This window comes from Sylvia atricapilla, chromosome 3 (assembly GCF_009819655.1).
Source record: "Sylvia atricapilla isolate bSylAtr1 chromosome 3, bSylAtr1.pri, whole genome shotgun sequence".
NCBI lineage: Eukaryota > Metazoa > Chordata > Aves > Passeriformes > Sylviidae > Sylvia > Sylvia atricapilla.
The window spans coordinates 112939227-112963174 of record NC_089142.1 but is presented as its reverse complement, the minus strand read 5'-3'; the positions used below and the strand labels follow the sequence as shown (position 1 = coordinate 112963174).

The 23948-nt window shown below is 52.9% G+C and overlaps 2 protein-coding genes and 1 long non-coding RNA gene across 4 annotated transcripts; all 3 read left to right on the top strand.

The window, feature by feature from the left end:
• Positions 1-67: 67 nt before the first annotated feature.
• Positions 68-18697, top strand: KLHDC3 (kelch domain containing 3). Of its 2 annotated transcripts, none has more exons than XM_066316718.1 (11): positions 68-331; positions 5494-5720; positions 7934-8110; positions 10297-10412; positions 11746-11817; positions 12043-12256; positions 12536-12622; positions 13820-13928; positions 17360-17433; positions 17805-17883; positions 18063-18697. In XM_066316718.1, the coding sequence occupies exons 2-11, from the start codon at positions 5567-5569 to the stop codon at positions 18127-18129; spliced, it is 1149 nt and encodes a 382-aa protein (XP_066172815.1). In that variant the 5' UTR covers positions 68-331; positions 5494-5566; the 3' UTR covers positions 18130-18697. The 2 variants fall into 2 exon arrangements, with proteins under 2 accessions (XP_066172815.1, XP_066172816.1); XM_066316719.1 differs by lacking the exon at positions 68-331 and adding an exon at positions 609-725.
• A 128-nt stretch (positions 18698-18825) lies between these two features.
• Positions 18826-22965, top strand: NPAS4 (neuronal PAS domain protein 4). Its single transcript, XM_066314470.1, has 7 exons — positions 18826-20692; positions 21242-21408; positions 21501-21637; positions 21809-21914; positions 22035-22281; positions 22546-22655; positions 22961-22965. The coding sequence occupies exons 1-7, from the start codon at positions 20592-20594 to the stop codon at positions 22963-22965; spliced, it is 873 nt and encodes a 290-aa protein (XP_066170567.1). The 5' UTR covers positions 18826-20591.
• An 80-nt stretch (positions 22966-23045) lies between these two features.
• LOC136359783 (uncharacterized) lies at positions 23046-23905 on the top strand. The gene is made up of 2 exons (XR_010743332.1): positions 23046-23181; positions 23269-23905. It is a non-coding gene; the product is annotated as an uncharacterized lncRNA (long non-coding RNA).
• Positions 23906-23948: the final 43 nt, after the last annotated feature.

The window sequence follows — 23948 nt, the reverse complement described above, 5'->3', positions numbered from 1 at the left end:
GCGGGGCACTGTGGGTGTTGTAGTCCCGAAGCGGGCCCTGGCGGGGCGTGCGCTGCCGCCGCCACGCGCCGCCGGTGCCCTCGAGCGTGGCCATCTCGGTCCGGGCCGGGGCTGGAGCAGCGCGCCGCGGCCGGGCCCGGGCGGGGAAGCCAGGGAGCCGCCGCCGAGGGGGGCCGGGGCCCGGCACCGCGGAAGGGCCTGTCGGGGCCGCGCCGCTCCGGCGCGGGGGGCGCCCACGGACCCGGGCGGGGCCACGTCGCACTACAAGTCCCAGAGAGCGGCGGGAACGGCCGTCGGAACGGGGCTGTCGGAGCTCCTTGTACTGGCACAGGTACGGGGCTGGGGCCGGGGCCGCAGGAGCGGGGGAGCCGGCGGGCCCGTGCCGGGGCTGCGGCAGCGTGAGGCCGGGAGGCACCGTCGAGCCCCTCCGTGAGGGCCGGGGCCGCGGGGCCGCCGCCCTGCCCGGGTGCCCTCGGCCGGGCCCGCGGGCGGCGGGTGGGGGCGCGGGGCGGCGCGGAGGGGCTCGGGCCGGGAGGGGCGGCCAGCGGTGCTGCAGCGTGTCCAGAGCCGGGCTGAGGAGCTGCTGAAGGTGTAGAGAGTGAGCGCTGAGAGGAGCGGCTGAGAGAGCCGGGGCTGCTCAGCCTGGAGGAAAGGAAGCTCAGGGGAAACCTCACTCTCCACAACTGCCTGGTGGTTGCCAGGTGGGGGCCGGCCTCTTCTCCCAGGTAACCACTGACAGACAGGTCAAGAGGAAATGGCTTCAAGCTGCACCGGGGAAGGCTTGGATTGGATATTAGGAAAAAAACTCTTCACGAAAAGGGTAGTCTGGCATTGGAACAGGCTGCCCAGGGAAACGGTCAAATCACCATCCCTGGATGTGTTAAAAAAAATCTGTGAATGTGGCACTTTCGGGGCATGGGTTAATGATAGGCCTGGCAGTGTTAATGGCTGGACTCGGTGGTCTTGGTGGTCTTCTCCATCCTTAAAGGATTCTGTGACCCCACACATCCCTATCCTCCCCTGACAGCTCTGTGTCAGGGAGGGAGGCTGCCCTTCTGCCCTGGCATGACCTCTGCTGTGCCTTCTCTCCATCCCGTGGGCTCGTGTGCTTTCAGACCATTTATTCTCTCACCTGGTCGTGGGTGAGGGGGTGGCTGCTGTGGGGCTGTGTGCCTGGTCTTCCCCAGTCCCATGAGCCAGGCAGGTGGAAGGCTGGCACCCCTGAGCCTGCCCTGTGTGTGGCCAAGCCCAGCAGACCCCTCTGCCTGGGGATCAGTGTCAGTGCAGCGCAGGGGCACAGGAACAAACTGCTATAGCCCTGTGGAAAGCAAGAAATGCCCCACTGGCTGTCAGCTCGGCTTTCCTGTGCCTGCTTCCCCACCCAAGGGTCTCTGCTTGGCAGGCTGAGGCAAATTCCTTCCTGGGGAAGTGGGGATCAAACAGTGTTTCCAAAGCTTAGGCACATCCATAGAGAATTTGGGAAGCAAGGTGAAGAGTAGTAGCCAGCTCCGTAGGTGCAGAATCTCAGCTTGGCTTTAGTCAAAAATAAGTCAGCAGTGGGCAAAATATTTGGGGAAAAATAAGAAGATGGTGAGGTTGGCTGTAGAGGGGGCCACTGGGATAAATTTGTGGCTGAGCAGTGTGATTCCCATGGCTAACATGAGCTTCCAGAGCAGGCTGGGTTCACGAGCTCGGGGCTGTTCTAGCACTGTCCAGTTTGCTGGAGCTGGAATTGCATTGTGAGTGTCCAGGCTGTTGAATGTGCAAGCTTGCAGTTTCACACTGCCTTAGCACAAATGCTCCAAGCATTAGATAAATGTCAAGCACAAGTGAAGAAAGCGGGTTGTTCTCATGTTATCTCTAAGAGTATGTTGGATGTGCTTGAAATAGAACTGTCTATATGGACTGCTGTGAACTGCCTGGGCTATTTTAAGGGTTACTAAACCTTGTGGCTGGTGTCTTTTGGGAGACGGGACTGAGGCAGCCACACGGTAGGATTTGCACTCTGGAGCAGCTTTGCAAGGTAGGAGCAGCTTTGCTCTTCTTGGGGTGCTGCTGTAATTCTGGGGGTGACAGAATGAGTCCTTGAAAATCCAGACCACCTGCTGCTGGGTTTCTCCCCCTTGCTTTGGGAACTAGATGTAGCAAGGCTAGTCTGAGCAGCTTTCAGAAATGGCTCTAGGTTTCCTTCTTTGTGCACAGAGGAGTGAGTGAGAGAGCCCAGTGAGCTCCCTTTGAGCAAAGAAGTGGATCCAAGGATGTATGGGTTTGTTTTAAGGTTGTCACCTGGCTACTGTACTTGGAGGTGCTCAGTAGCTTTCTATCTTGAATGAAGCATTTTCATAACTAATTGTCGGGATTGAAAATAATAAGCCTAAAGCAAACAGAACAAACAGGTGAAAAATCTGACTAAAACCTATGATTACTGGTTTTGGTTTTTTGCTGTTGTTTTGGGGATTTTTTTTTATTTGTGCCACAGTGCTCAAGTCACTACAACAGTTTCGGAAGAAATACTAGTGAGAGATTATTGAGTGATATTTTTGTTGATCTCAGATGTCCACATGCTGTGTTGTTAGGCTCTTGTTAGGTGTAAGCTGGAGCAGTTGGGATGTGGGATGAAGGTTGTTTCAGGCATTAAGTGCATCTTCAGGCAACAGCACAACCAGAGATGTAGGAGTGCTGTTACAGGTGCTGTCTTTGAAGAATGCAGAGCTGAATTAAATGTGATTGTTCCCTGGCTAACAGTGAAATACTCCAGGTGCTTTGTGGCTGAGGAATAACTCACTGCTGTGCTCACTTAATTTCCATCAGCATCAGATACTTCACCAGTAAGTGAAGCATATCCTGATTTTTAGAAATGTCATTCCTGGTTAATGACAGGACCTACCAGGGTTTCAGAATTTCTCTGCATCCTCTGTGCTTTACTGTATTTCTGGAGAGACTGTGGCAGACCAGGGAAATGGGGAGTTTACATGGTTGGAAGTAGGAGATCTGTTAATTTTTGGAGAGTGGAAGTGAGGAACTAACATGGGTAAGTGGAAGCAAGTAGTAGCTTGAACAGACAGAAGCTGTGATTCTGTGTGTCTCATCCTGCAGTGCCCTCCCAGTTCCCTAACACAATTTGCCTCGGTCTTATCAATATTTTTGTGTTTTGTAGCCTACATCACTGTTGCTGGTGTCCTAAATGAGAAACCACAGAATGTATTTTGCATATTCTAATATTGTACAGTTGGAGGAAATGGTTAGTAAGTTGTTTCTTGTCAGTTTTGCTGTTTCCCTCTCTCCTTGGCTGTGTCCTCTGTGATCTTTAAAGAAATCTAAGCTGTAGGTCAATGCCAAGTGCACTTCACCTACTAAGAAATCCTCATAGGAATGAGATTGAAAAGTGGTTTATTTATGTCCTCATTTATATCATAGAAATTATCATTGGAAATCAAACTTGAAATGGAATTTAACAGTGTCCATAGTTGTAGGACAGAAAATGTAGGGTTTTTTTCAAAATATGCACCAAACTCCTATTTGCAAACAGTGCACAGAGGAGGCTTGGAGGAGGAAAATGCTTTGGGACAGAAGACTGGTCTAAAGAAACTATTCTAAATAAGGCAGGAGAGGAGAATCTGGAGCTGGGCATAGAAAGCATGGGGTGGGATGGGGGAGGCATCCTTGGGAGACAGGGCTGTGCAGAAAGGAGGGGAGGCAAGGCCTGTGTGTGACTGAAAAGAGGCAAACAAATGGCTGGCGATGGCAGGACGATGTGGTAGTTCCAGGGCAGGGCTGTGGCCAATGGCAGAAGAGGAAGACGGGAGTTTGCAGGGGTGCTTTGGTTACAGTGTAGGGCAGAGCACCTGCAGCTGGCAAAACCCTGACAGCTAGTTAAACCCTGTGTTTTCCCATGGCCCTGTAAAGATGACTTCACACTTCTGGTCAGTCTCTCTTCATGAAGTGTTTGTGTGGTGTTTGCTTTTCTTGGCTCTGAGGAGGGGCGGCAGGAGGCTGTGCTGGCAGAGCTCTGTGTTTGCTCTGGAGGGGGATCCCCGGACAGAGCCAAGGCGAAGCGCAGCCAGCTCCCATCCCATTGCCCTCGCCACCGCTCCAGACCTGCCAGTCCCCTGCAGAGCGCTGATCAGAGGAAAAACTTGCCCAGGAATTGTAGGAAACAGCATTTCAACAGTGTTGCTTCAGCCTCACCATCTTTCTTGCAGTGCCAGGGACTGGGGCTGGAGCTGCTGTTTCTCAGTGGACCAGATTAACCCCCTGGGATGAGGTTCTGGAATAGCAGAACTGCTGGGGCAGGGTAGCCAGCTCCTGTGGCAGTGACAGGACCAGCATCCTTGCACCTGGCTCAGGGGAAGTCCCAAGGGTGAAGAAGAGTTTTCCCACCTTTTCTGACAAAAAAGGCAGGGGCCTTGGTACAGTGCCTGCCTGCCATGCCAAGCAGCTGTGCTCCTCTACCTCAGCAGGAACCAAGCAGAGAAGTTGGAAGTAAGATTCATCCCCTTGGTCCTTCTGGACTGGGCTCAACCTGAAGGGGATTGAAAATATTGATGCTCGTGATAAAGACCAGTTAGGCTCCTTGAGGAATCTTTTACAGAATCACTTAAACAAGAAGAGATTATGAGGAAAACATTTGGTTAGATTTTTCAGGAATAACTTGTGATTGAGGCAGGAAACAGATTTAGATATGTGAAGCCTTAAAAATAGCTTGGAAGGTGACTTTGGTGGGTTCCATGGAAACTCATCTGTTCTGTAGCTTTGCAGAGGACTTATACAAGAGTGCTGCCTGGCTTAAAAAAATAGTTGCTTAAGGAAAAAGCCTCAAACCTGCTAGATCTGAAATGGAAGCATGGCCTGTGGAATACGGGGGCTGTTCTGGGCCCTGCTGGAGTGAAGCTTGCTGAGACTTTCTGGGTTACTGACTGCAGTTTGGGTTAGGGTGGTTGCTGCAGGAACAGGCAGGTTTGCAGGAGAGACTCCTGTTATAATAAGGCTGCAGGATGGTCTCTGTTTGGGCTTTGCACATGTCCTGTCCCTGTAACATTCACATACAGAGCACAAAAAGAACTCGAAAAAGAAGTAACTCCACGTATGGGTGGTTCTTTTGAGGTTTTTTGTTGAGTGTTTTGTTTTAATATTTTCCTCTGCTGTTTCTCAGAACCGATCCAAAGAGCACACTCTTCCCTCTGGGTGTGTTCTTTTCACCTTCACCGCTGGCTCTGGCTGTGTGTTTTCATTCATGCGGACAAATGGCTGTGACGTGTACAGTGACATGTGTGTCGCCAGGCCGAAGGTGTTTGGCTGGAGCTGCCCGAGGGGTTGTGTGTGCAAGGGCATCTCTGCTTGCTCCTCTGAGCCCTTCTCTGTGTCCCCTTGCCAATAGGAATGTTTCCAATTGAACAAGGATACCTTAAGGTAACCTTTGTAGCAGGCATTCCAGGAGGACAGGCGACCCTGCAGGATGTTTGGGGTTATTTTGGCGCTGTGTGTGTGTTGCAGGGGCAGGTGACCTTGCGGCAGCATGTGGCAGTGGCACTGGGGGCCCTGAAGACCAGCTGGCCTGCGGGGAGGAATGCTCCGGTGGGCAGTGCACTTGGAAGGCGGGCCACGGAGGGTGAACCACGCGGCCGTGGCCGTGGGGCACAAGGTCTATTCCTTTGGCGGGTACTGCTCCGGGGAGGACTATGAGACCCTGCGCCAGATCGACGTCCACGTCTTCAACGCAGGTAAACGTCTCCACCCTGCTGGGCTCAGTGACTGCCTTCCTTGCCTTCTGCTGCCTGACGTGTGGTACCCTGTGACAGGATGGCTGACTCCTCACTTCTGGAAAAAGTTATCAGAGTGGGTAGGAGCCTCTTTCCTTGTGCAGCCTTGCATTTTCAGCTTCAGGAGAGGGACACAGGGGGGCTGTAGTTCATGACTGCTAGGGTAGGGCCTCACTGAAGTAGTCCCATGGCTTGGTTTGTCCTTGTTTTCTGTGAACACAAACTCAGCTAGGTGCAAAGAGGTGATATCGAGCTGGCTCAGGTTCCCCCTCCAGTTTGCAGCATGTCCATGCTCAGCTGCCCGTAGGGTGCGAGCCAGGGCACTCAGTTAAGATTCCAGGTGTAGACATCTGAGCTGTTTCCCTGTGGGGGCACCTGACAGCTGGTGCCAGCATGAGAGAGTCAATACGACCATGTGGCTAGGAGGGAGGCCTTCCCATTTTGGTAAAAGCTATCATGGAGATTCACATAGCTCAGAAAAGCATCTGCAACTGGAGCCATTTGAGGATAGCCAGTACTTGTCATGAGGCTGAGTTGGAGCCATGGTTGTGCTGGCAGAGGCTGTATTTCTTGATTGATTGCTCCTTGAACTGAAGAGGTTACTGAGCTGGTCCATGAAGTATTTCCCTGTAATTAGGCAGTGATTAAAAAAACTGCACAGATGCTTGGGTGGCTCCAGCTAAACAGAACCAAGAATGGAGAACCAATGACTAGTTTTGGAGACTGGATAGCATGCTGAATACTCTGCTAACACCCACAGGTAGACAAACCTAGTTTGTCTGTAAGATGCAGTGAATTCACTCCTTTAAGACTTATGTACAGCAGGGATGAAAGCGTTGGCTGCAGAGGGCTGCCAAGGTGACCTGCTCACAGTGTAGGGGGGGCGTAGCTCAGGATTCTGTGAACAGTGACATTCGCCTCTGTTCAGAGGGCCTGGGCTTTCACACTCAACACAGCTGAATGTTGTAGAACATGCCAAGTAGAGCACCACTCTTCTGGGGAAGCATAATGACTATGCCCAAAGGAATGCTCTTGTGTTGTCTTTCCTTCTTACCACTCCCAAGTATTAAAGTGACAGAATGCTGCAGCCACCACATGGGAAGTGACAGTGGCTTCCCAAGTCCTTGCTCAGCTAGCACTGTCAGGTGGCAGAGCTAAAGCCAAGATAGCAGATTTTGAATGATCTCTTGTTAGTCTTCCAAAGATGAAGACTATGTTTTAGGTAGGAAGCATTTGGTCTAGCTTGACTTGAGCATTGGATGTGCTTCCTCAGTGGCCATTCAACCTGTGGGGTAGATGCTCACCTTTTGAGATGCCTGACTTTTCCCTCTCCCTATGTTAGTATTTCAGAGGAGCTGCAGACTGTTCTCTGCTATATTTTGTATCAGCTCCATGTAGAAAACAAACCTGGAGGCTGTGTGTGGCAGAGGGAGGGTGACTGGGCCTGTTATGTAATGGCTGTGTAACACTTGCTGTGAGTCTTGCACTGTCATTAAACCCTGTAATACCTGTTGACTGTTCTGGCTGCTGCTGGACATGACACACAGGAAGAGGAATCTATAATCACAAGGAGCTCCCATTAGTAAGGCAAGGTTAGCAGTGAGAACTTGAGTACTGATGGGGGTAGACAAGACAGACTGCCACCTCATTTATAGCTTGAAAACCAAAACAAAAGCAAACAAACCCTGTTTCTACAAAGCTTCCCTGTTTGTTTACTTAAACTGGGCTGCTGCAAGTCGAAGTGATGCCTTCAGGTGTTCCCATGCATATTATTGCAGTGAGTTCCATTCTTCCAGCTTTGAGTATCTTCAGCAATCTCACTAGCTTGAAATAGTGCCTGCATTTATGGTCACCTCTGTAATTTTTCATTTTTCTTTCCCTATTTGTTTGTGTGTGTGCTGTATCTTCACTCACAGTCTAGGATGAGCCAGAGTGGAAACCTTTTCAGTGAATTATTGTAGAACACAGCCTGTTTTTGTGTTCTGGGCCTCTGGAGGACTTCCTTCTGTGTTTCTTAACTAACTACTACTCGGGGTCAGACACAGCTTTCTCTTGTTTACTTGACTGCTTCTGCACCTTGTCACGGGGTAAACATCACGGCGCGGGGTGGGTTATGAACTGTGAGCAATTCAGCATGCTTAGCGCTTGACCCGGGCTCAAACCTGTGTTTGCAGTGTCTCTGCGCTGGATCAAGTTGCCTCCAGTGTGGACAAACAGCCGAGACCACGTGAGGGAGGTGCCCTACATGAGGTATGGACACTCAGCAGTGCTCATCGACGACACCGTCTACATTTGGGGCGGCCGCAACGACACGGAGGGAGCCTGCAACGTGCTCTACGCTTTCGATGTCAGTAAGTCCCAGCTTCTCACTCTTCCTGCTCACAGCAGCTTCTCACTCTTCCTGCTCAGACCTTCTCTCTACACTCCCACTCTGCTGCCCAGATTGTTTTCTTGTCCCTCGGTGGCAGGCTGTAGGAAATAGTGTCACTGTCTGTTCCAGCGGTTGGAGAAGTGGAGTATGGTGGCCATTGTGTCTGCCTGCTTAAATCTCTGTAAAAGCCTTTGGGCAGAGATTGCTGATGTTGTCTAATAATAAAAATGGTTTAAATTTTTCTATTAGCTTAGTGTGCTCTCTCTGATAGTAACTACCACTGAAGTGTTCTCTCTGTGTGAAGCAGTATTCCTTAATTGTGGCTGAAGGTTGAAGCAAGAAGGGGCTGGGCTCTTGAGGATTGTAGTTCCCCTCCAGGGTGGTCCTTCTTTCTGAAGATATGAAGAAGAATTAGGAATAAAGCATAGGAGTAGTCTGGGACAGGATGGCAAAATCAGGGAAGACAAGAGTCAAGCTAGATAAACCTTAAAAATAAACTCCTTGAGCCTTTTGGTTGGCTTCCCCATAGCACTGCTGGAGCACTTCTGGAGAAAAGGCACCATCAGGAACTGCATGGACACAAGTGTCAGGAAAGAAAAGGAGTATATCTGGATTCTGGAGGCAAGTCCATCTAAATACTGGCCAGTAACTCTCTTGCTGGACTTGCAAGGAAACTGCTTGCTCTGGTGCTTGGTCAAGGGGTCTCTTCTTTACCAGGAAATATCTTACAGCTTGTGGCACAGGGTTTCCCCCTTCCTTCCCCTGCATGCTGACACATGCAGCTGAGAAGCCACCAGTAAACCTCTGTCTGCACAGAGGCTTTGTTGTGGGACCTACCTAGTTTTCCTGGAAGCTTCAGTGCTTTAGCATTAAGGGCACATTAACAGAAAGTCATACTCCAAATCCTCTGCAGCTGTCTGTACACACAGGCCTGCCATTCCTGGAAAGTAAGGCTGGCAGTCACAATCCCATGTCTGTAGTCTAAGTTCCACTGCAGGAGTCACATTAGGCTAAATAAAGTCCTGTCTGAGTGCAGTTTTGTCCCTGTGGTGTTAAGCAGATCACAAATTGAAGTCTTTTCCATGTCTAATTTAACATGTTGCACTTGGGTGAGTTGTTGCTGATAGTGTGACTGAGTTTGGAAACAGCCCCAGGAAGAAAAGGAACTTGATAGCCCTAAGCTATCTCACTAGAGGCTCCCCAGGGATTCTGCTGACCCTTTGTGCGGTGCCAGATAGAGCATAGGTGGACAGTTGTGTCCACAGGCCAAGTTCAGGGAAGCCATCCTCATGCTTTGGCTCCAGGGTTAGGACTCTCTGAAATAAGCACTGGTTTTGGCAGCCCAGAGCTGTTAGGGAGGGTGGGGAGAATGTCTCCTGCAGCCTTGAGGCTTATCTGTGCCTCTCTGAGCTCTTGGGGCAGGTGCCTGTTTACGCTTGGCAGTTAGTCGCTGGCTTGGCTCTGTGTTCCCTGGCATGGAGAGCAGCTCTGGCTGGATTTTAAGTCATCTTCTAAATCAAGCCAGCCCCTGGAGTGTGCAGGCTAAAGGGCTGAATCTGTCTAGTGGAGGCTCACGGGGAGCATTGTGGAGGGTGGAAAGTGAGGAAGAGGGGATGAGTATGTAAGAAGTGGAGCAGATAAGACAGGGAGAGGTGCACTGCAGAGGTGGGGATATGCACAACAGCTAACATGGAGAGCTTGTGGTTAAGTGATTTCTTTGAGAGCTCTTTTTCCTCAGTCATGCCCAGTTACTGAGCATCTCCATGCCATGAGGTCAGTTGAGCCACTTAGCATTATTGCTTCATTGTAGTAGAAAGTGTGAATGCAGAGTTGGTAAGTGACTCACAAGTACACTTTGCAGGAAAGTCAGTAAAAATAACATTGTTCTAGCTGTGCTGTCCTACTCACACTTAAAATGTGAGCTCTTTGTCAGGTCTGGCAGTCAGTGGCCGTGCCCAGAGGCTGAGACTTGTGTCACTGTGTCCCTCTGTGGGGGCTCAGGCAGGTAGCCTTGCCCACAGAAGTTTGCAGTCTCTCTGGCAGAGCAGGTGCTGTGTAAGAAAGTGAGAATGCTTTTTGCCTTAGAAATTAAGAGCAGTAGTAATAGAACTATCCCACCCCTACTCCTACTGTGTTTTCTCAGCATTGCCTCTTGTTTTGTTTCAGACACACACAAGTGGTTCACACCAAAGGTGTCTGGAATGGTCCCAGGGGCAAGAGATGGGCACTCAGCTTGTGTCCTGGCAAAGAGCATGTTTATCTTTGGAGGCTATGAACAGCTGGTGAGTTGTCTCTGTAACTGTTAATTGCTGAGCCCTTGGGACAGAGGGTGTTGATACCCAGCACACTGATAGAGGCAGGACGCAGGCTTTTTTGTGTTCCCAGTCACTGTCATCTTGTAATGTAGCAAAGCTATGGCATTAGTACCCAGGTTATGCTAATTGTTTTGTGGAGAAGATGGTTGGAAAAGCAAGTCCAATAAACTGTTGGAATTTTTTTTTAACTTTCACAAAACATATTTACCACAAAGAGTTAAAAATATTTTTTTTCTGGCTCATTTCTCAGCCAAATGTAGATACATAAATACAAAACATTTTTTAGTAAGTATATATTGATCTGTGTTTATTTTAATTTGGCTCAGAAATAAGCCAGAAAAATCACTTTCTGCAGTGTTGCTGTGAAGTTTTTGTCCTAGTCTCTGGTGTATGTTCCCTGTAGTCTCTACCTGTTCTGCCATCTTGCTGATCCCTTTCAGCAAACACTTGGTTGCCTTCTCATTAAGAATACCTTGAGCCAAAGTTCATCCTGTAATAGCTGTCAGTGCGCCTAATGCTCTTTTTAGCAAATCTTTATGATCTGATCTTAAGAAGTGGATAAATATAATTTCAGCCTACCACCAGGTTCCAGAGAAGATGTGCAAAGTCATGTCTGTCTGTTTGGACGAAAGCTGAGGCTCTGTCACAGAAGTCTCTGGGTTATTCCCTCTTTTCTGAGGATGATGGGCCAAATCCATTGTATTGATTACAGCAGCAGGAGAGGTTCAGATGTGTCTTGTTTTTAACCAAGGCCAAATAAACCTCTGGCTGTCCTGCTGCTCTCTACCTTGCCTGGAAGAGCAGGAGTCCACACTGTTTGTGTGAATGCAATCTCTTCCAGGCAGCCAGCTGCAGATGGGTTTTGTGGGACCTCAGAACCTGGAGTGTATTTGTTCCTGGATGTTCAGCTTCCCAGAATAATCTTAGCTTCTGCATCTTGTTAGGCAGCCTTAGCAGAGCCAGTTTGACTGTCCTGCTAATGCCTCTTTTTCCTGCTGCTGCATGGAGAGGAGGCAGGTTCCCGCCATGAATGTATTGTGTGCAGGACAGCCTTTGGGGCAGGAGCTGAGCACCAAATAAATGGGAAAGCTGCAGGAAGAGACAGGACACCTTTGGGAAAAAAAGAGGCTTTGCTTTTCTCTTGTTAAGTGACAAGTGCTGCCTGAGCAAGCACCTTGTCTTTTAGGAAGTACTGACTCTAAAGGGATACTCCAGGTCTGTAGGGCAGCATCCTTTCTGGGGCTGGATGTGACCAGGCTTCTCAGTCCCTTTGTGACCAAGCTGCTTGTCTGTCTTCCAGGCTGACTGCTTTTCAAATGATATCCATAAATTGGACACCACAAACATGACATGGACCTTAATCTCTGCCAAGGTCAGTGTCTGGTTTTCACTCTGGTTTGTGGAGGAAGTTTTGCATCTGTTATTCTCTGGAGGAGCTGCCCACACTTGTCTCACAGCTTCTGGCTGATGTGGCTGGGATCTGCAGGATGGGAAGTTCTCCAGGAGAAGGCAGCCACCCAACTTTCCCACCAAGATGCATTATTTCCCTGGGTAATCTGCACTTTCTTTTGTCTTTGTTTTTAACTCTGTCCTTCAGGGTACTCCGGCTCGCTGGAGAGACTTTCATTCAGCTACCATCATTGGAACAAAGATGTACGTGTTTGGTGGCAGAGCTGATCGTTTTGGGCCATTCCATTCCAACAATGAGATCTACTGTAACCGCATTAAAGTGTTTGATACAGAAACCAACTCCTGGCTGGACTCCCCTCCCACTCCTGTGCTCCCCGAGGGCCGCCGGAGCCACTCAGCATGTGAGTGTGCCTATGCTGAGGGTGGAGTGTGGTGGAAGGAAATTTCTGCCTGCCTCAGAAGGGATGTCTGCTCTGCTGGGTGGGGCTGTGGGTTAGCAAGGGGTGCACAAAGCCCAGTTTCTGTGGAAAGCTGCTGCCCACCAAAAAACCTTGCACACCACACTGCACACGAAGGTGATCTAAGGAGAGGTGGACAGCCAGCGCCACGTTGCTTTGTGTTTGGTGTTGGGTCAGGGCCCTGCTGGGTGGCCCTCTGATGTCTGTGCTTACTCCCTACAGTCAGCTACAACGGGGAACTATATGTATTTGGTGGCTACAATGCACGCCTGAACAGACACTTCCATGACCTCTGGAAATTTAATCCAGGTATTTATGCTTTTAGCTTGCAGCAATGATAGAGCTCAGAGGAACATAGTGTCCAAAGAGTACTGCTTGAGGGGGAGCAGCAACTTGCTACCGTGCCTGTTCCTCCTCAGGATGTTTCCAAATCTCAGTTAGAAAATGGAAAATGAGATATTGCTGAAACACGTATTTCATTGGAAAAACTTTGTCTTGTTCTTAAATGTGCAAAAGTACTGACAGAAAAGAAAATATAGGGAAGCAATAGGGTTATGGAAGGGAGAGACTATAGCTGGAGAAACCATTCAACTTGAGTTGCAGGATCACCACCTCTTGGTACCAGCTCAAACTGTGCAGCAGAAGGGGTGGTTCTTCACCTGCTACCCTGAATATCAGTCAGCTGTGAGCTGTTTTGGAGTCCTCAGGAACATTTCATTGTCTAGACTCATTTTGTTTGCTAATTGCTTTGCATAGTGTAAAGTTACCTGAGAGCAGCCAACCTGCTGCTCCCCGAGCTGATTGTGAGCTGGTGTGAGAGCTCCTGCAGGTTTCAATCCCGTGCATGGTCACCCACCAGCATCCTTGCCACAGAGAGCAGCAAGAGCAGAGGCTGCTGTGTGTACCCGGTTCCGTTCCCCCGGCCCTCCTCCCGCTGTGCCAGCAGCCGACACTCCTCTGCCATCGCAGCCTGCCTGCAGATGGAGCTGCTCCTCCAAACCCCGGCCGAGGCAGGTGCTGGGGAAGGGACGCTGCCTGTCTGCCCCTGCAGCTCTGCCCAGGACAGCTCTCTGTGGTGTGGACCTGCTGCCATGGCACTCTGTGGGTCCTGCTGCTCAGGCCTGGCAGGTGAAAGGCCTTGATGGGGCCCTGAGCAACCTGGTTTAGCGCAAGGTGCTCCTGCCATGGCAGGGGTTTGGAACAAGATGGTCTTTAAGGTCCCTTCCAAGCTAACCATTCTAGGATATGACCTGCAAATCCTGTCTCAGCAGGCAGAGCTCCAGGACTGGGACTGGCATCTGAGTGGCACTTTAGTAACAACCTCACACAAGTGCATCATTTAGCCATCAGTGAGGCGGTCGGGGGGAGGGTAGATTTTGGCTAGTTGGTGTCTGTGGCATAGTGGGCCTCTGCTTTTCCTGTGATCTGTTTAAATTCATAGCCTGCTGATAGCTGGTCTTGGCCAGGCTCTTGTGACAAGCTGGTGCCCTCTTTTCCTCCCATCAGTTTCTCTTTCTTGGAGGAAGATTGAACCCAAGGGAAAAGGGCCATGTCCTCGGCGCCGGCAGTGCTGCTGCAGAGTGGGGGACAAAATCATCCTCTTTGGAGGTACCAGGTGAGTTGTGTGGCTTTGCCACTCCCTTCAGCACAGTGTCCCTTCACGCTGCATCAGAGGGACTTCAGGGGCATGTGGCAAAGTGTCAGTTTATCTGACAAGTGTAAGTAATCATGGACATCAGGGCTCCCCTGGAGAAAGGCCATGGAAGGGACTGAAGGTGTCATGTAAGCCTGTAGAGCATCTGGTGACAAGCCATCTTGTATATGCAGGGACAGAAGGGTGTAACAGGCTGCTCAGGAGGGGCTGTGCAGTGCTCAAACTTTCTGGTAAATTGGTGGTGAGGATAAAAGAGGGGATCCTGGCTGTCAGAAGGACACATATCTCAGTCTGCTGTGCCAGAGCAGACCTCAGACTGACTTATCTTCACCTACATGCTGCCCTGCTTCTACCACCAGAGCTTCTTTCTTCTGTTGGCAAGTGTGGGTTCTGCTGCCAAGCTGCAGTGGGATGTCTGCTCAGCTGGGAGCTGTTTGAGGAGCCTATACACATGACAGTGTTGCCTTCTGTGCAGTGGTTCCTTAGCAAAATTTCCATTCACAACAGGGACCTGGTGTTATGGATTTAGCTGTCAAACACTGGAAGTGATACGGTCAGGGTGCAGGGCAGCTGGATGTGGCCAAGAGCCTTAACAGCTGCTAAAAGAAAGGAAGTGGCCTATCACCAGGACACACTCTATGCTGTCCAGAGTGACAAATTCCAGCCCTGGAGCACAGTCCTGCTTGCCAGTATCTACCTTGCAGAGACATCTTAAATGCTGTCAGCTCTCCACGTGGTTTGGAAAGCTTTGGGGCTCTCTCTGGGATCTTGGCAGTGGCTTTTTGGGGATGCTTCTGAAGCCAGCTTGGGGCAGAGAACCAAGCAGGACAGGTTCTGCTTATGGCCTGACCATACCAGTGTGTGATGGGGTGAAGGGCCTTCAGGTTCCAGGGGTTCAGGGGGGTGTGCTTAGCTATAGGATGTCCATGTGACTGTGAGGGAGTGCTCAGTGCAGGTGAGGTATGCAAAGGTGCTGAGTTTATGCAGTCTCCTCAAAAGATACTGGGTGCTGCTCAGTACAGCAGAAGGCTTGGTAGGGCTTTATGGGAGTTCTGGGTGGTCCCAGATGCTGTGCTGTGTGTAGATTTGTGTTACAGCAGCAACTGAACTCTGATGTTCAGCCTGGGAAATGCTAGCAAACCACAACAAATTTGACACCAGCTTTTTGGAGTTTGGTTCACCCTTTCCAAGCAATACAGCAGCACCTTGTCTTCTCCACTGAACCACTTCAGAATTCAGAACTTATTTCTTAAGTCAATTAAGAACTTGTTTCTTAAGCCAGGCTCAACCCCAACAGAGGCACATTCATCAGCACTAGTGTGGCCTCAGAGGAGCTGCTGGCAGCCAGGAATGCAGCCTGCTTGAAGTGGAGTGAGGGTCTTGCAGGCTGGGGAGGGGGGGGTGGGCCGTGCTGGCTTCCTGTAGCAGTTATCAGGTGTATTCTGGAGCTGCCTGGCAAGATAAGGAGTTTTCCAGGAAGTCGTTGTAATGGAGAACTCCCAGTGGTCTGCCTACTGACCTGTGCTCCCTGGCTGGGAGGGGGAGGGTCGCACAGCACGGGCTATCCAGCAGGGATTCTCAGAGGATGAGCTCCAGGCTCAGCTTTCTAGGCAGCACTGGGGGATGGGCAGGCAAAATGTGTCCCTTTGTCTGCCCTTCCAGGATTCCCACATCCTGTAGACTGCTGAAGAGGCACTTCTGCAGGCTGCTTGCTCCTATGGCATCCAAAAGCTTTATGTCTTTGGTAGTCCTGCCCAGAGCTTGGTCTTTTTGCCCTAACTGTGGTCACGAGCAATCCATCACTTGTGTCCCGTTTAGGAAACCAGGAAGCTTGGTGTTCCCATTAGCTGTGTCACATTTTTGGCCCTGGTCACAAGCTCAAGCTCACCAGAAATTCAGTGTGCAGAGACCATCCACAAGGAAGAAGGCAGGGGAGAAGGAATGCTATAAAACAGTTTAGCTGAAGAGATACTGATCCAGATTTGGCTTGAGACTGTTTTCCCTGACAAGGCTTAGGAGTCCTGGCTCTGGTGAGAGAATAGGGGCTGTCACTGAGTGCAGGTTGAGTTGTTTTGCAGCTGCAATGAGCAGTTTTGCTTGGCTCTGGCTGGCAAAGGTGTGCCTTACATCCTGCTGCCTGGGAGTTGCAGGGGGTTGCCTCGTCTTGAACTCCAGGCTCACCCTGCCACTTGCGTTTTGGTGATTAAAACCACAGACATGGTGCCTGCTGGCTTTCCTTTGATAGATAAGGGATGGTCTAGGGTTTCCTGTGACGTGGATGTGAGATTAGATTGTGGTGTGGTGAGCACACGAGCTGGGGTTAAAGGGGCTCTTGCCTGTATCCGGGCAGATGGGTCCCATCAGCAGCAGCTCTCTGCCATCAGTGAGCTGTGCTCTGCAGTTTGGCCTGGGGCTGGGGCGACCTGGGGGCAGCTTCTGCCTTGTGTCCCATGAGGTGTGAAGCTTAGTGCTCATAGGGGGGAAATAAGTGACACTGGGGCAAGGAGTCACTGCATGAGTTCAGTCCCAGCTAAAAAATGAGGGCACACTAAGTTGGCTTGTCACAGACCAAAGCAGGACTTAAAACACTTTTCCTTTCTTTCAAATTCTCCAAGCAACCATCAGCCATGGGAGTGTTTTCCCCTATTTCAGCACAGACTGATCTCTCTGTGCAAGGAGATGTAGTGTCCAGTCTCTCAGGTGCTTTGGTTGTCCCATCAAGACCACTGTGACAGGAAATTTCTAGGCTGTCTGTCCCCTAGAAATGCCTGGTGTTTTAGTTCCTCATTAGCATTCTAGAACATCAAATGGGAGTATCAGCAAATTGGAATTGGTTTAAAATTATTGCTGCACTGCTCAGTTACAGTCTTCTGAAATGCCATCCCCATTTTGGCACAACCACTCCAGCTGCGGCTGGAGTCTAAAGTGATCCCTGAGTCAGACTGAGGAATGTCTCAGTGCTTGCCCTGCCATGCAGATGTTTTCTAGCTTCTTTCTCTACACTCCTCTTACAGCATCTCAGTGGCCAAGCTGAAATAATTGCAGTAGATCTTAACTACATGAGAACAGGAGTGATGGACAGTTGAGGTGAGGGGGAGGCTCATGGCTGGAATCATCATGGTTATCCATGAAAAGGAGGCAGATCCCCCATGCCCTGCAGAGGAAATGGTGTGGGTTTCTGCTCCCTGGCTCTGTGCAGATCTGCCTACTCTGCAAGGAGCTGGCAAAGTGATGATTTTGGAGGCTGCTTGGGGCATCAGAGGGGCAGGAATGATCACAGGGCCCCTGCAGGGACAGGCAGGCCAGGATCATTCCTGGACTTGCTCAGCCCTTGTCAAGCTGGTGTATAAGAATTTTGGCACTGACTGACACACTGTGCTTGGTTTCTGCAGCCCATCTCCAGAGGAGGGAATGGGTGATGAATTCGACCTGATGGATCATTCAGATCTCTACATCCTCGACTTCAGTACGTGAGCACTTCCTGCCCAGCCTGTACCTCTTGCCACAAGGTGCCCTGTGAGCAGGCCCTGCTGTGAAGCACCCAGCTGTGCCCTCTGTGACTCCAGTGCCATGTCCTGGAGCCAGGCAGCTGTGTCTGACCAGTGTGCTTGGCTTAAGGCAGAGGAGCAGCCAGAGGTGCAGCCATGCCCTGTGCACTCCTTCATGCAGACCTCTTGTGGGAGCACAGAAGCCACCCCAGCCTGTCCCTGGTGTGCACCCTGCCTTGTCCCTCAGACAAGGCTCTGCCCTGTTTCCTGTGGCACTGATTGCATCATGCTGGAGCCTCTGTGGTGTCCAGTCAAGGCCTGGTGTAGCTGAGCTGTTTTCTCTTCATAGGCCCCAGCCTGAAGACACTCTGTAAGCTAGCAGTGATTCAGTACAGCCTGGACCAGTCCTGCCTTCCCCACGACATCAGGTATGGTGTGCCTTGCTGAGAGGTCACTCTGTGGGTGCTCCAGCCCTGCCTGAGGGCTGCCCTTGGCACTGCACACCTTTGAGGTGGGTTGAGCTATAACTGAGGCTGAAGCAAAGCTGCTCCAGCCCTGGGCACTGTTTGTGTGCTTTCTCTCAGTGTATGCTCTTGGTGTGTTACAGATGGGAGCTCTCAGCCATGACAACGAACAGCACCATCAGCCGCCCCATTGTCTCCAACCAGGGCTGAAGACAGCTCGTCCTTCTACCACCCTGCCCTCACCCCTCCACATACTGACCTCTTGCTCCACTGCCTGCATGAATTTTTAGCTCTTTCAAGCAAGGAATGTGTGAGCTCGATTTGTCTTGCCCTAGCTAGGCCTCTCTCTGCCCTTGTCATGCTTTGGGCAGCACAAGTGGACAGGCGGAGCTGGCTCCTGGGGCAAAAATTGTCTGGCCCCAGCAGCACAGCTGTGACCCCTCTCCTCACTGGTGGCTCTAGAGCTTCCTTCCCTTTGTCTGTGGAACTGCAGCTGTGCTGTCCGGTGTCCAGCCATCTTCCAAGGGCCTGAATCAACTCTTACCACCAGCCACGGCCCTGGGGTTGATGTCAGGGTCAACCTGAACTGTTCCTGCATTGCCTGAAGAGAGCAGGAACCTCTACACCTGCTCCTGCCAGCACTGACAGCTTCCTGGCACTGAATGGCAGGCCCCAGCTCCAGGCTGAGCCCAGTGTGGGGGCATGGGCCCAGCTGGACACTGCCCAGCTCCCACTGTAAAACACCAACTGGGGGAAGTTTTATAAATGGTGAGGCAGACGTGGTTTCTGTGTGTCCTGGCAGATGAACGGGGGGGGGGGGGGAAGGCGCAAGAAGGGAGTGACCAAACCAGTGCTTTTTCCTGAAGCTGCAGGCCACTGGTGGCGTGTGGCAGCAGCAGGCAGTGGCTGATGTGAGCCACAGCCCTGCCCGGGGTGGGGAAGGGAAGCTGGGCCCCCCCAGCAGCACTGCCATGGGGTACCTGCCTCCTGCCCAGAGTTGTGCTCTCCTGCATGAGGACAGAAGGAAAACAGTGTATGTCTCCTGGGCTGTGCTGCCTCAGGTAGGTGGATCCTCTGTAGCTTCCTGTTTCAGGGCTGGAGGGATGCCTGGGACAGTCGTCCTGGATGGCACAGAGGACTGTGCTCAAGCCCTTTCCCACCAGTGAGAGGTGTCTGATGTGAAGAGGAGCTCCAGTGGCAGCTGTAGGGGGACTAGTGCAGAGAAAGCCAGGGAAGCCTTCAGGGTGTTTCTTGGGATGTAAAGTCACAGGGGCAGCTGAGATGGTGGTGGCTGCATGCAGAGGGTGGCAGAGGGCCCAGGCTGTGTCCCTGCAGGGCTGGCACATAGCCAGGGTCAAGTGCTCATCACACAGCACAAGGTTGCAGAGGTGCCTGGGCTCCTCAGCCTGCAGGAGTTGGCCAGTGCAAGCACAGTGGAGCAGTCTGGAGTGGTGTGAGAGCAGTGAAAACCCCGTGGCAAGAAAACGGAACGTGCCACAATTGTGACGAGAGCTCATTCTCCATGTTGGCAGCACCTCGCCGTGAGAGCTGACAGCATCACTGGCCTGGAGGGAAACAAGGTGTGCAGTGACAGCACATCTGCCTGAGGGGGAGCAGCCCCAGCCTGGGCTCATCCTGTGTGACCTTTGGCACCTGCAGGTTACCCAAGAGGACTCAGGTGAACATCTGCCCTGTGCTGTCCAGCTCTAATTCCCTTCCTCTATCGGCTGCCTCAGCCACAGGCACTCTTAAGCTGTGAAATAAATGGTGGAGGTGTTTTTGCCGTGCACTGAAGCACCAAGCTTACTCTCCTTACAGGGTGCCAGGCACTAGGAAATGCACTCTGATTACCCAGAGTCCCTATGCTGGGTTGTGTGGTGCTGAGCACAGAGACTCCTCAATTCTGTCCATGAATGGCTGTCATGTGAAGGAATCACAATCTCTAGGGCAGTGAGTGGAGACAACAGGCCCCAGAAAGGCTCAGCACCCCATGCCCAGCTGCCTGTAGGAGAGCAAACCTTTGTGGGGGAGAAGTCTTCTCTGGGAAGAAAAGAAGGGTCTCATCAGGGAGAGGGGTCACTGACACCCCACTCCTCTTCCAGAGTTGTCTTGGGTTCAGGGGTGCTGTGGCTCTAACCTGCCTCTGCCAGAAACCTACTGCAGGCCTGGGCATGGAACACTGCTCATCACTTTGGTCCAGGTGTCTCCAGTGTATTTTCTTGGTTTATCAGCTCCTTTTCCTAGCACTCATTTCAGTAATCAGTGATGCTGGAGAGCAGCTCCCAGTCAGGCACACTAGACACAGGATGTTCTGCCGGGCTGGCAAGAGCTGGGCAGATGTGTGTCCCACAGAGAGATCCCTGCTGCCTTTGTCACTGCCCCCTCCTGAGCGGCAGGTTTACTTTAAAGACCCTGGCTTCCTTTTATTACTTCCCCTCTCAGATTTCAGCTGGCTGCAAGGGCTATTTTTAGAAGGCGGGCTACTAAAAATAGCCCTGAGCTGTTTGGAGTTGCGTCACAAGGGGTAACTCTGCCGTGAGTGGCTTGGCCTCTGCACCTCAGGAAGGGTACAAAAGGAGGCCAGGAGCAGCAGGGTCAGCAGGTTCAGCCACAGCCGGAGGTGAAGGAGCAGCGGTTCCCTGCCAGCCTCAGGCCATCCCAGCCCCAGCATCATGACCATCTTCTGCAGCCACTGCCACCGACCACTGCAGGCGGAGATGAGCTGCCTGCCCAGCAGGGTCAAGCAGGCGCCCAGTGCCCCGAGGCCATTCAGGTGAGCTCCCTCCCCACTCCTGCCCTCCCTCAGGACTGGGAAGGCCTCCCAGAACCCCGGGATAGCTGGTGTAGGGTCTGATGGCCCTCGTGAGGAGCTGACACCAGCCTGGGACAGCGGGACTGCCAGCCAGTGGATGGGGAGGACGTGCAGGAATTTGGAGGGGCAGAGGTATTCCAGGTGGTTTAGAAGGAAAGGCACATTGTTACTGGGCTGGGCTGCACGTTCCACCACTGGATGCAGTTTCCATCCTTGTGGGGATTGGTGGCGAGGTTGTGTCACATGGGCTCTTCACCAAAGCACAGGTCACTGTCCAGCCTGCTGCCAGGTTGAGGCCCCAGCCATATATCAGCAGTGTGTGTGCCCCTGGGTAGGCTTGACCACCTCTGCCTGTGCCCACCAGGTTTGCTCTCCAGAGGCAGCAGCTGGCACAGGTGCTGAGCATCTCCACTCCATATCCCTGAGCTCACAATTCTTCCCACAATGACAGGCAGGGAGTGCTGTCCCTTTCCCTCCCTGGACACGTGTCCTACGTGGGTGGCTTTGCAGGTCCACTAAGAGTGCCTCCAAGGCTCGCCGAGACCAGATCAATGCGGAGCTGCAGGCGCTGCGCTCCCTGCTGCCCATCTCTGCTCAAGAGAAGGAGCGCCTCTCCTATCTGCACACCATGGCCCTGGTGTGCCTCCGGCTGCGGGGGGCTCAGCTCTTCCCTCCAGGTACCCTCAGCAGTGCTGTGCTCCGCTCTGGCTTGGCTCTGTGTGGGGCAGTGCCACGTCCAGGACAGCGCTTCACCCTCACTCCCCTGCAGGCTTGGCTCCTCCTGAGGGACCGGCCCTCGGCACGGAGCTGCTCTCCCTGCTCCCGGGGTTTCTGCTTGTGCTCTCAGCAGACAGCAAGCTAGTCTACATCTCAGAGAACGTGGCTCAGGTCCTGGGCCTCTCCGTGGTAAGGCCTGCTCACTGGGCATTTGCAGTGTGTCCCCATACTCACCCTGGTGCCCTTATTGCATGCACAGCACGTTGCCCTAGCTGGGTTGTGGCTCCAGCTGTGCACCCACGATGCCAGCCAGGGCCCACTGAGACAGGCACAGTCTGAGGGCAGCCCCCTCTTTGTCAGGTGGAGCTGCTCGCCCAGGGGGACACGGTCTTTGACATCCTGGACGGGCGAGTGGGAGAGGATGTGCACAAGAAGCTCCTCCTTGCCCGGGAGGAGCCTGGCAGGGGTAAGGGAGGCCTCAGCTGGCATCTCAGGCCGCCCTTCTCTGGCCCTTGGCTGTGATGAGAGAGCCGGGGCCAGCCCTGCTGGGAGCAGGGAGCTCCTGACCCGCTGTGTTTCCCTGCAGAAGTCACCTTTGTCAGCGAGATGCGCACGTCCAAGGCCTTTCGGCTGCAGCACGGGGGGAATCGGGTGGTGGCAGTGTGCGGGCGCTTTGTGGCGCTGCGCTGGCCACCCTCCCCCTCCACCACAGCCTTCCTGGCCCTCTGCACACCCGTCGTGCAGTCGCCTACAGATAGCGAAGCTTCTTCCCAGGACGACGTATTCCAGAGCATGCATCTCCTGGACATGACGATTATTGATGTCACGGAGAGGTGAGGGGTGCCTGCCTGCACCGCAGCCCCAGCTGTTCATCTCAAGCAGCAAGAATCATTTCCCTTCACCAAAGCTGTGTATGGGATGCAGGCCAGAACACTGCATGAGCACTGAGACTCACAAACACCTCCCAAACCTCTTCCCTCATTTACAGCTTATCTCTGCCTCTGTTGTTTCATTCTCCATCACGCAGCAGCTGCTCCTTACAGACACGGTGCAGGCTGTGTACAGCACTCAGTCGCCACTCCCCTTGTCTTCCCCAGTGTCACCTACCACCTAGGCTACCGCAGGGAGGAGCTGGTCGGTCAGTCGTGGTACAGCCTCCTGCACCCAGAGGATGCTGAGCTGGCAGCTGCCCAGCACAGGGCCGTGGGTGAGTGTCAGGTTATGCCTGAAATGGATATGCCTATCCATTGGATATGCCTGGATATGCCTATCCAGGACAGCAGCGAAAAAGTGAATTCAGCCCTCTCTGTTGTGACTCCCTGCTCCAACAGGGACGAGGCAGGGAAGTGGTTACACACCCCATACGCTGCCCATAAGCAGCTCCCAAGCTGGGGGTGGGCATCCTGCTCTGCCACGGTGTACAGGAGCGGGACAGGTGTACATCTCTTTGGGAGGGCAGGACTGCTACGGACCTGACTCCGCTCTGTGCGGCTTCTGTCCCGCTGGGGCCAGGCTAGTAGCCGGCGGCAGAGCTCCTCGGGGCAGCCTGGGGCCGTGCCCTGCTGCCGGCTTATGCTGTCCCTTCCCTCGCCCGCAGCGCTGGGGGCCGAGGTCGGGGCTGCAGCGGGGACCGCCGTGCTGCGAGCGCTGCGCAAGGACCGCGCCTGGACCTGGCTGCGCGTGTGGGCGCGGCGGGACGGCGGCTGCATCACCTGCACCTGCCGCTGCCTCAGGTGAGGGGGTCCCGGGCTGGGGCGGCGGCTGCATCACCCCCGCCCGCCGCTCGGCCAAGGCCGTCCCTTACCCCGTGTCCGCCGCAGGGAGGAGGAGGCGGCCCACCTGCGCGCCCGCCAGCCCCGCGCCGCCGCGCCGCCCGCGGGCAGGGACCTGGGCCGCCTGGCCGAGCAGCTCCGCGCCCTGGCCGACAGCCTCTCGCCGTCCGCCGCCGCGCCCCGCCGCTGGGCCCCTCCCGAGGAAACCGAGGACGATGCCTCTGTCTGCCTGGGGAACCCCCTGCTGCACCCTCCCCAGTTCCTCCGGTTTCCTTTTGAACAGAAGATAGGATGCAACATTCCGAGTGTGCTCTCACAGCTGTCGAGTCTACATGGATGCTGACATCCCCTGGGCTGCTGGCTGTACCTCTCCTAATGCAGGCCACTGTGGGTGACCACATCTCCTTTCAGCCCGCTGGTCGCTTCTCACAGCTGCAGCAGATCCAGCGGGAGGCCATGGCAAACCTTCCTTTCATACACTTCGTGCTCGTACGAGAAACTTTCTCCGGGCTGCGATAAATCCGGCATCGGGACTACTCAGTCTAGCAGCGCAGAGATCCACGTCTTGCACTTAAAACACTTACTACTTAGTCGGATACCGCCAGGGCCTTTGTGTACGCGACCCATTCCTCAGAAAGGAACGATTTTTGTAAAAAAAAAAAAAATCACAAAAACAACCCCCAAACCCACCCCTACAATAAAGGCCGCTCCTCAGGTGCCCGCCTTTT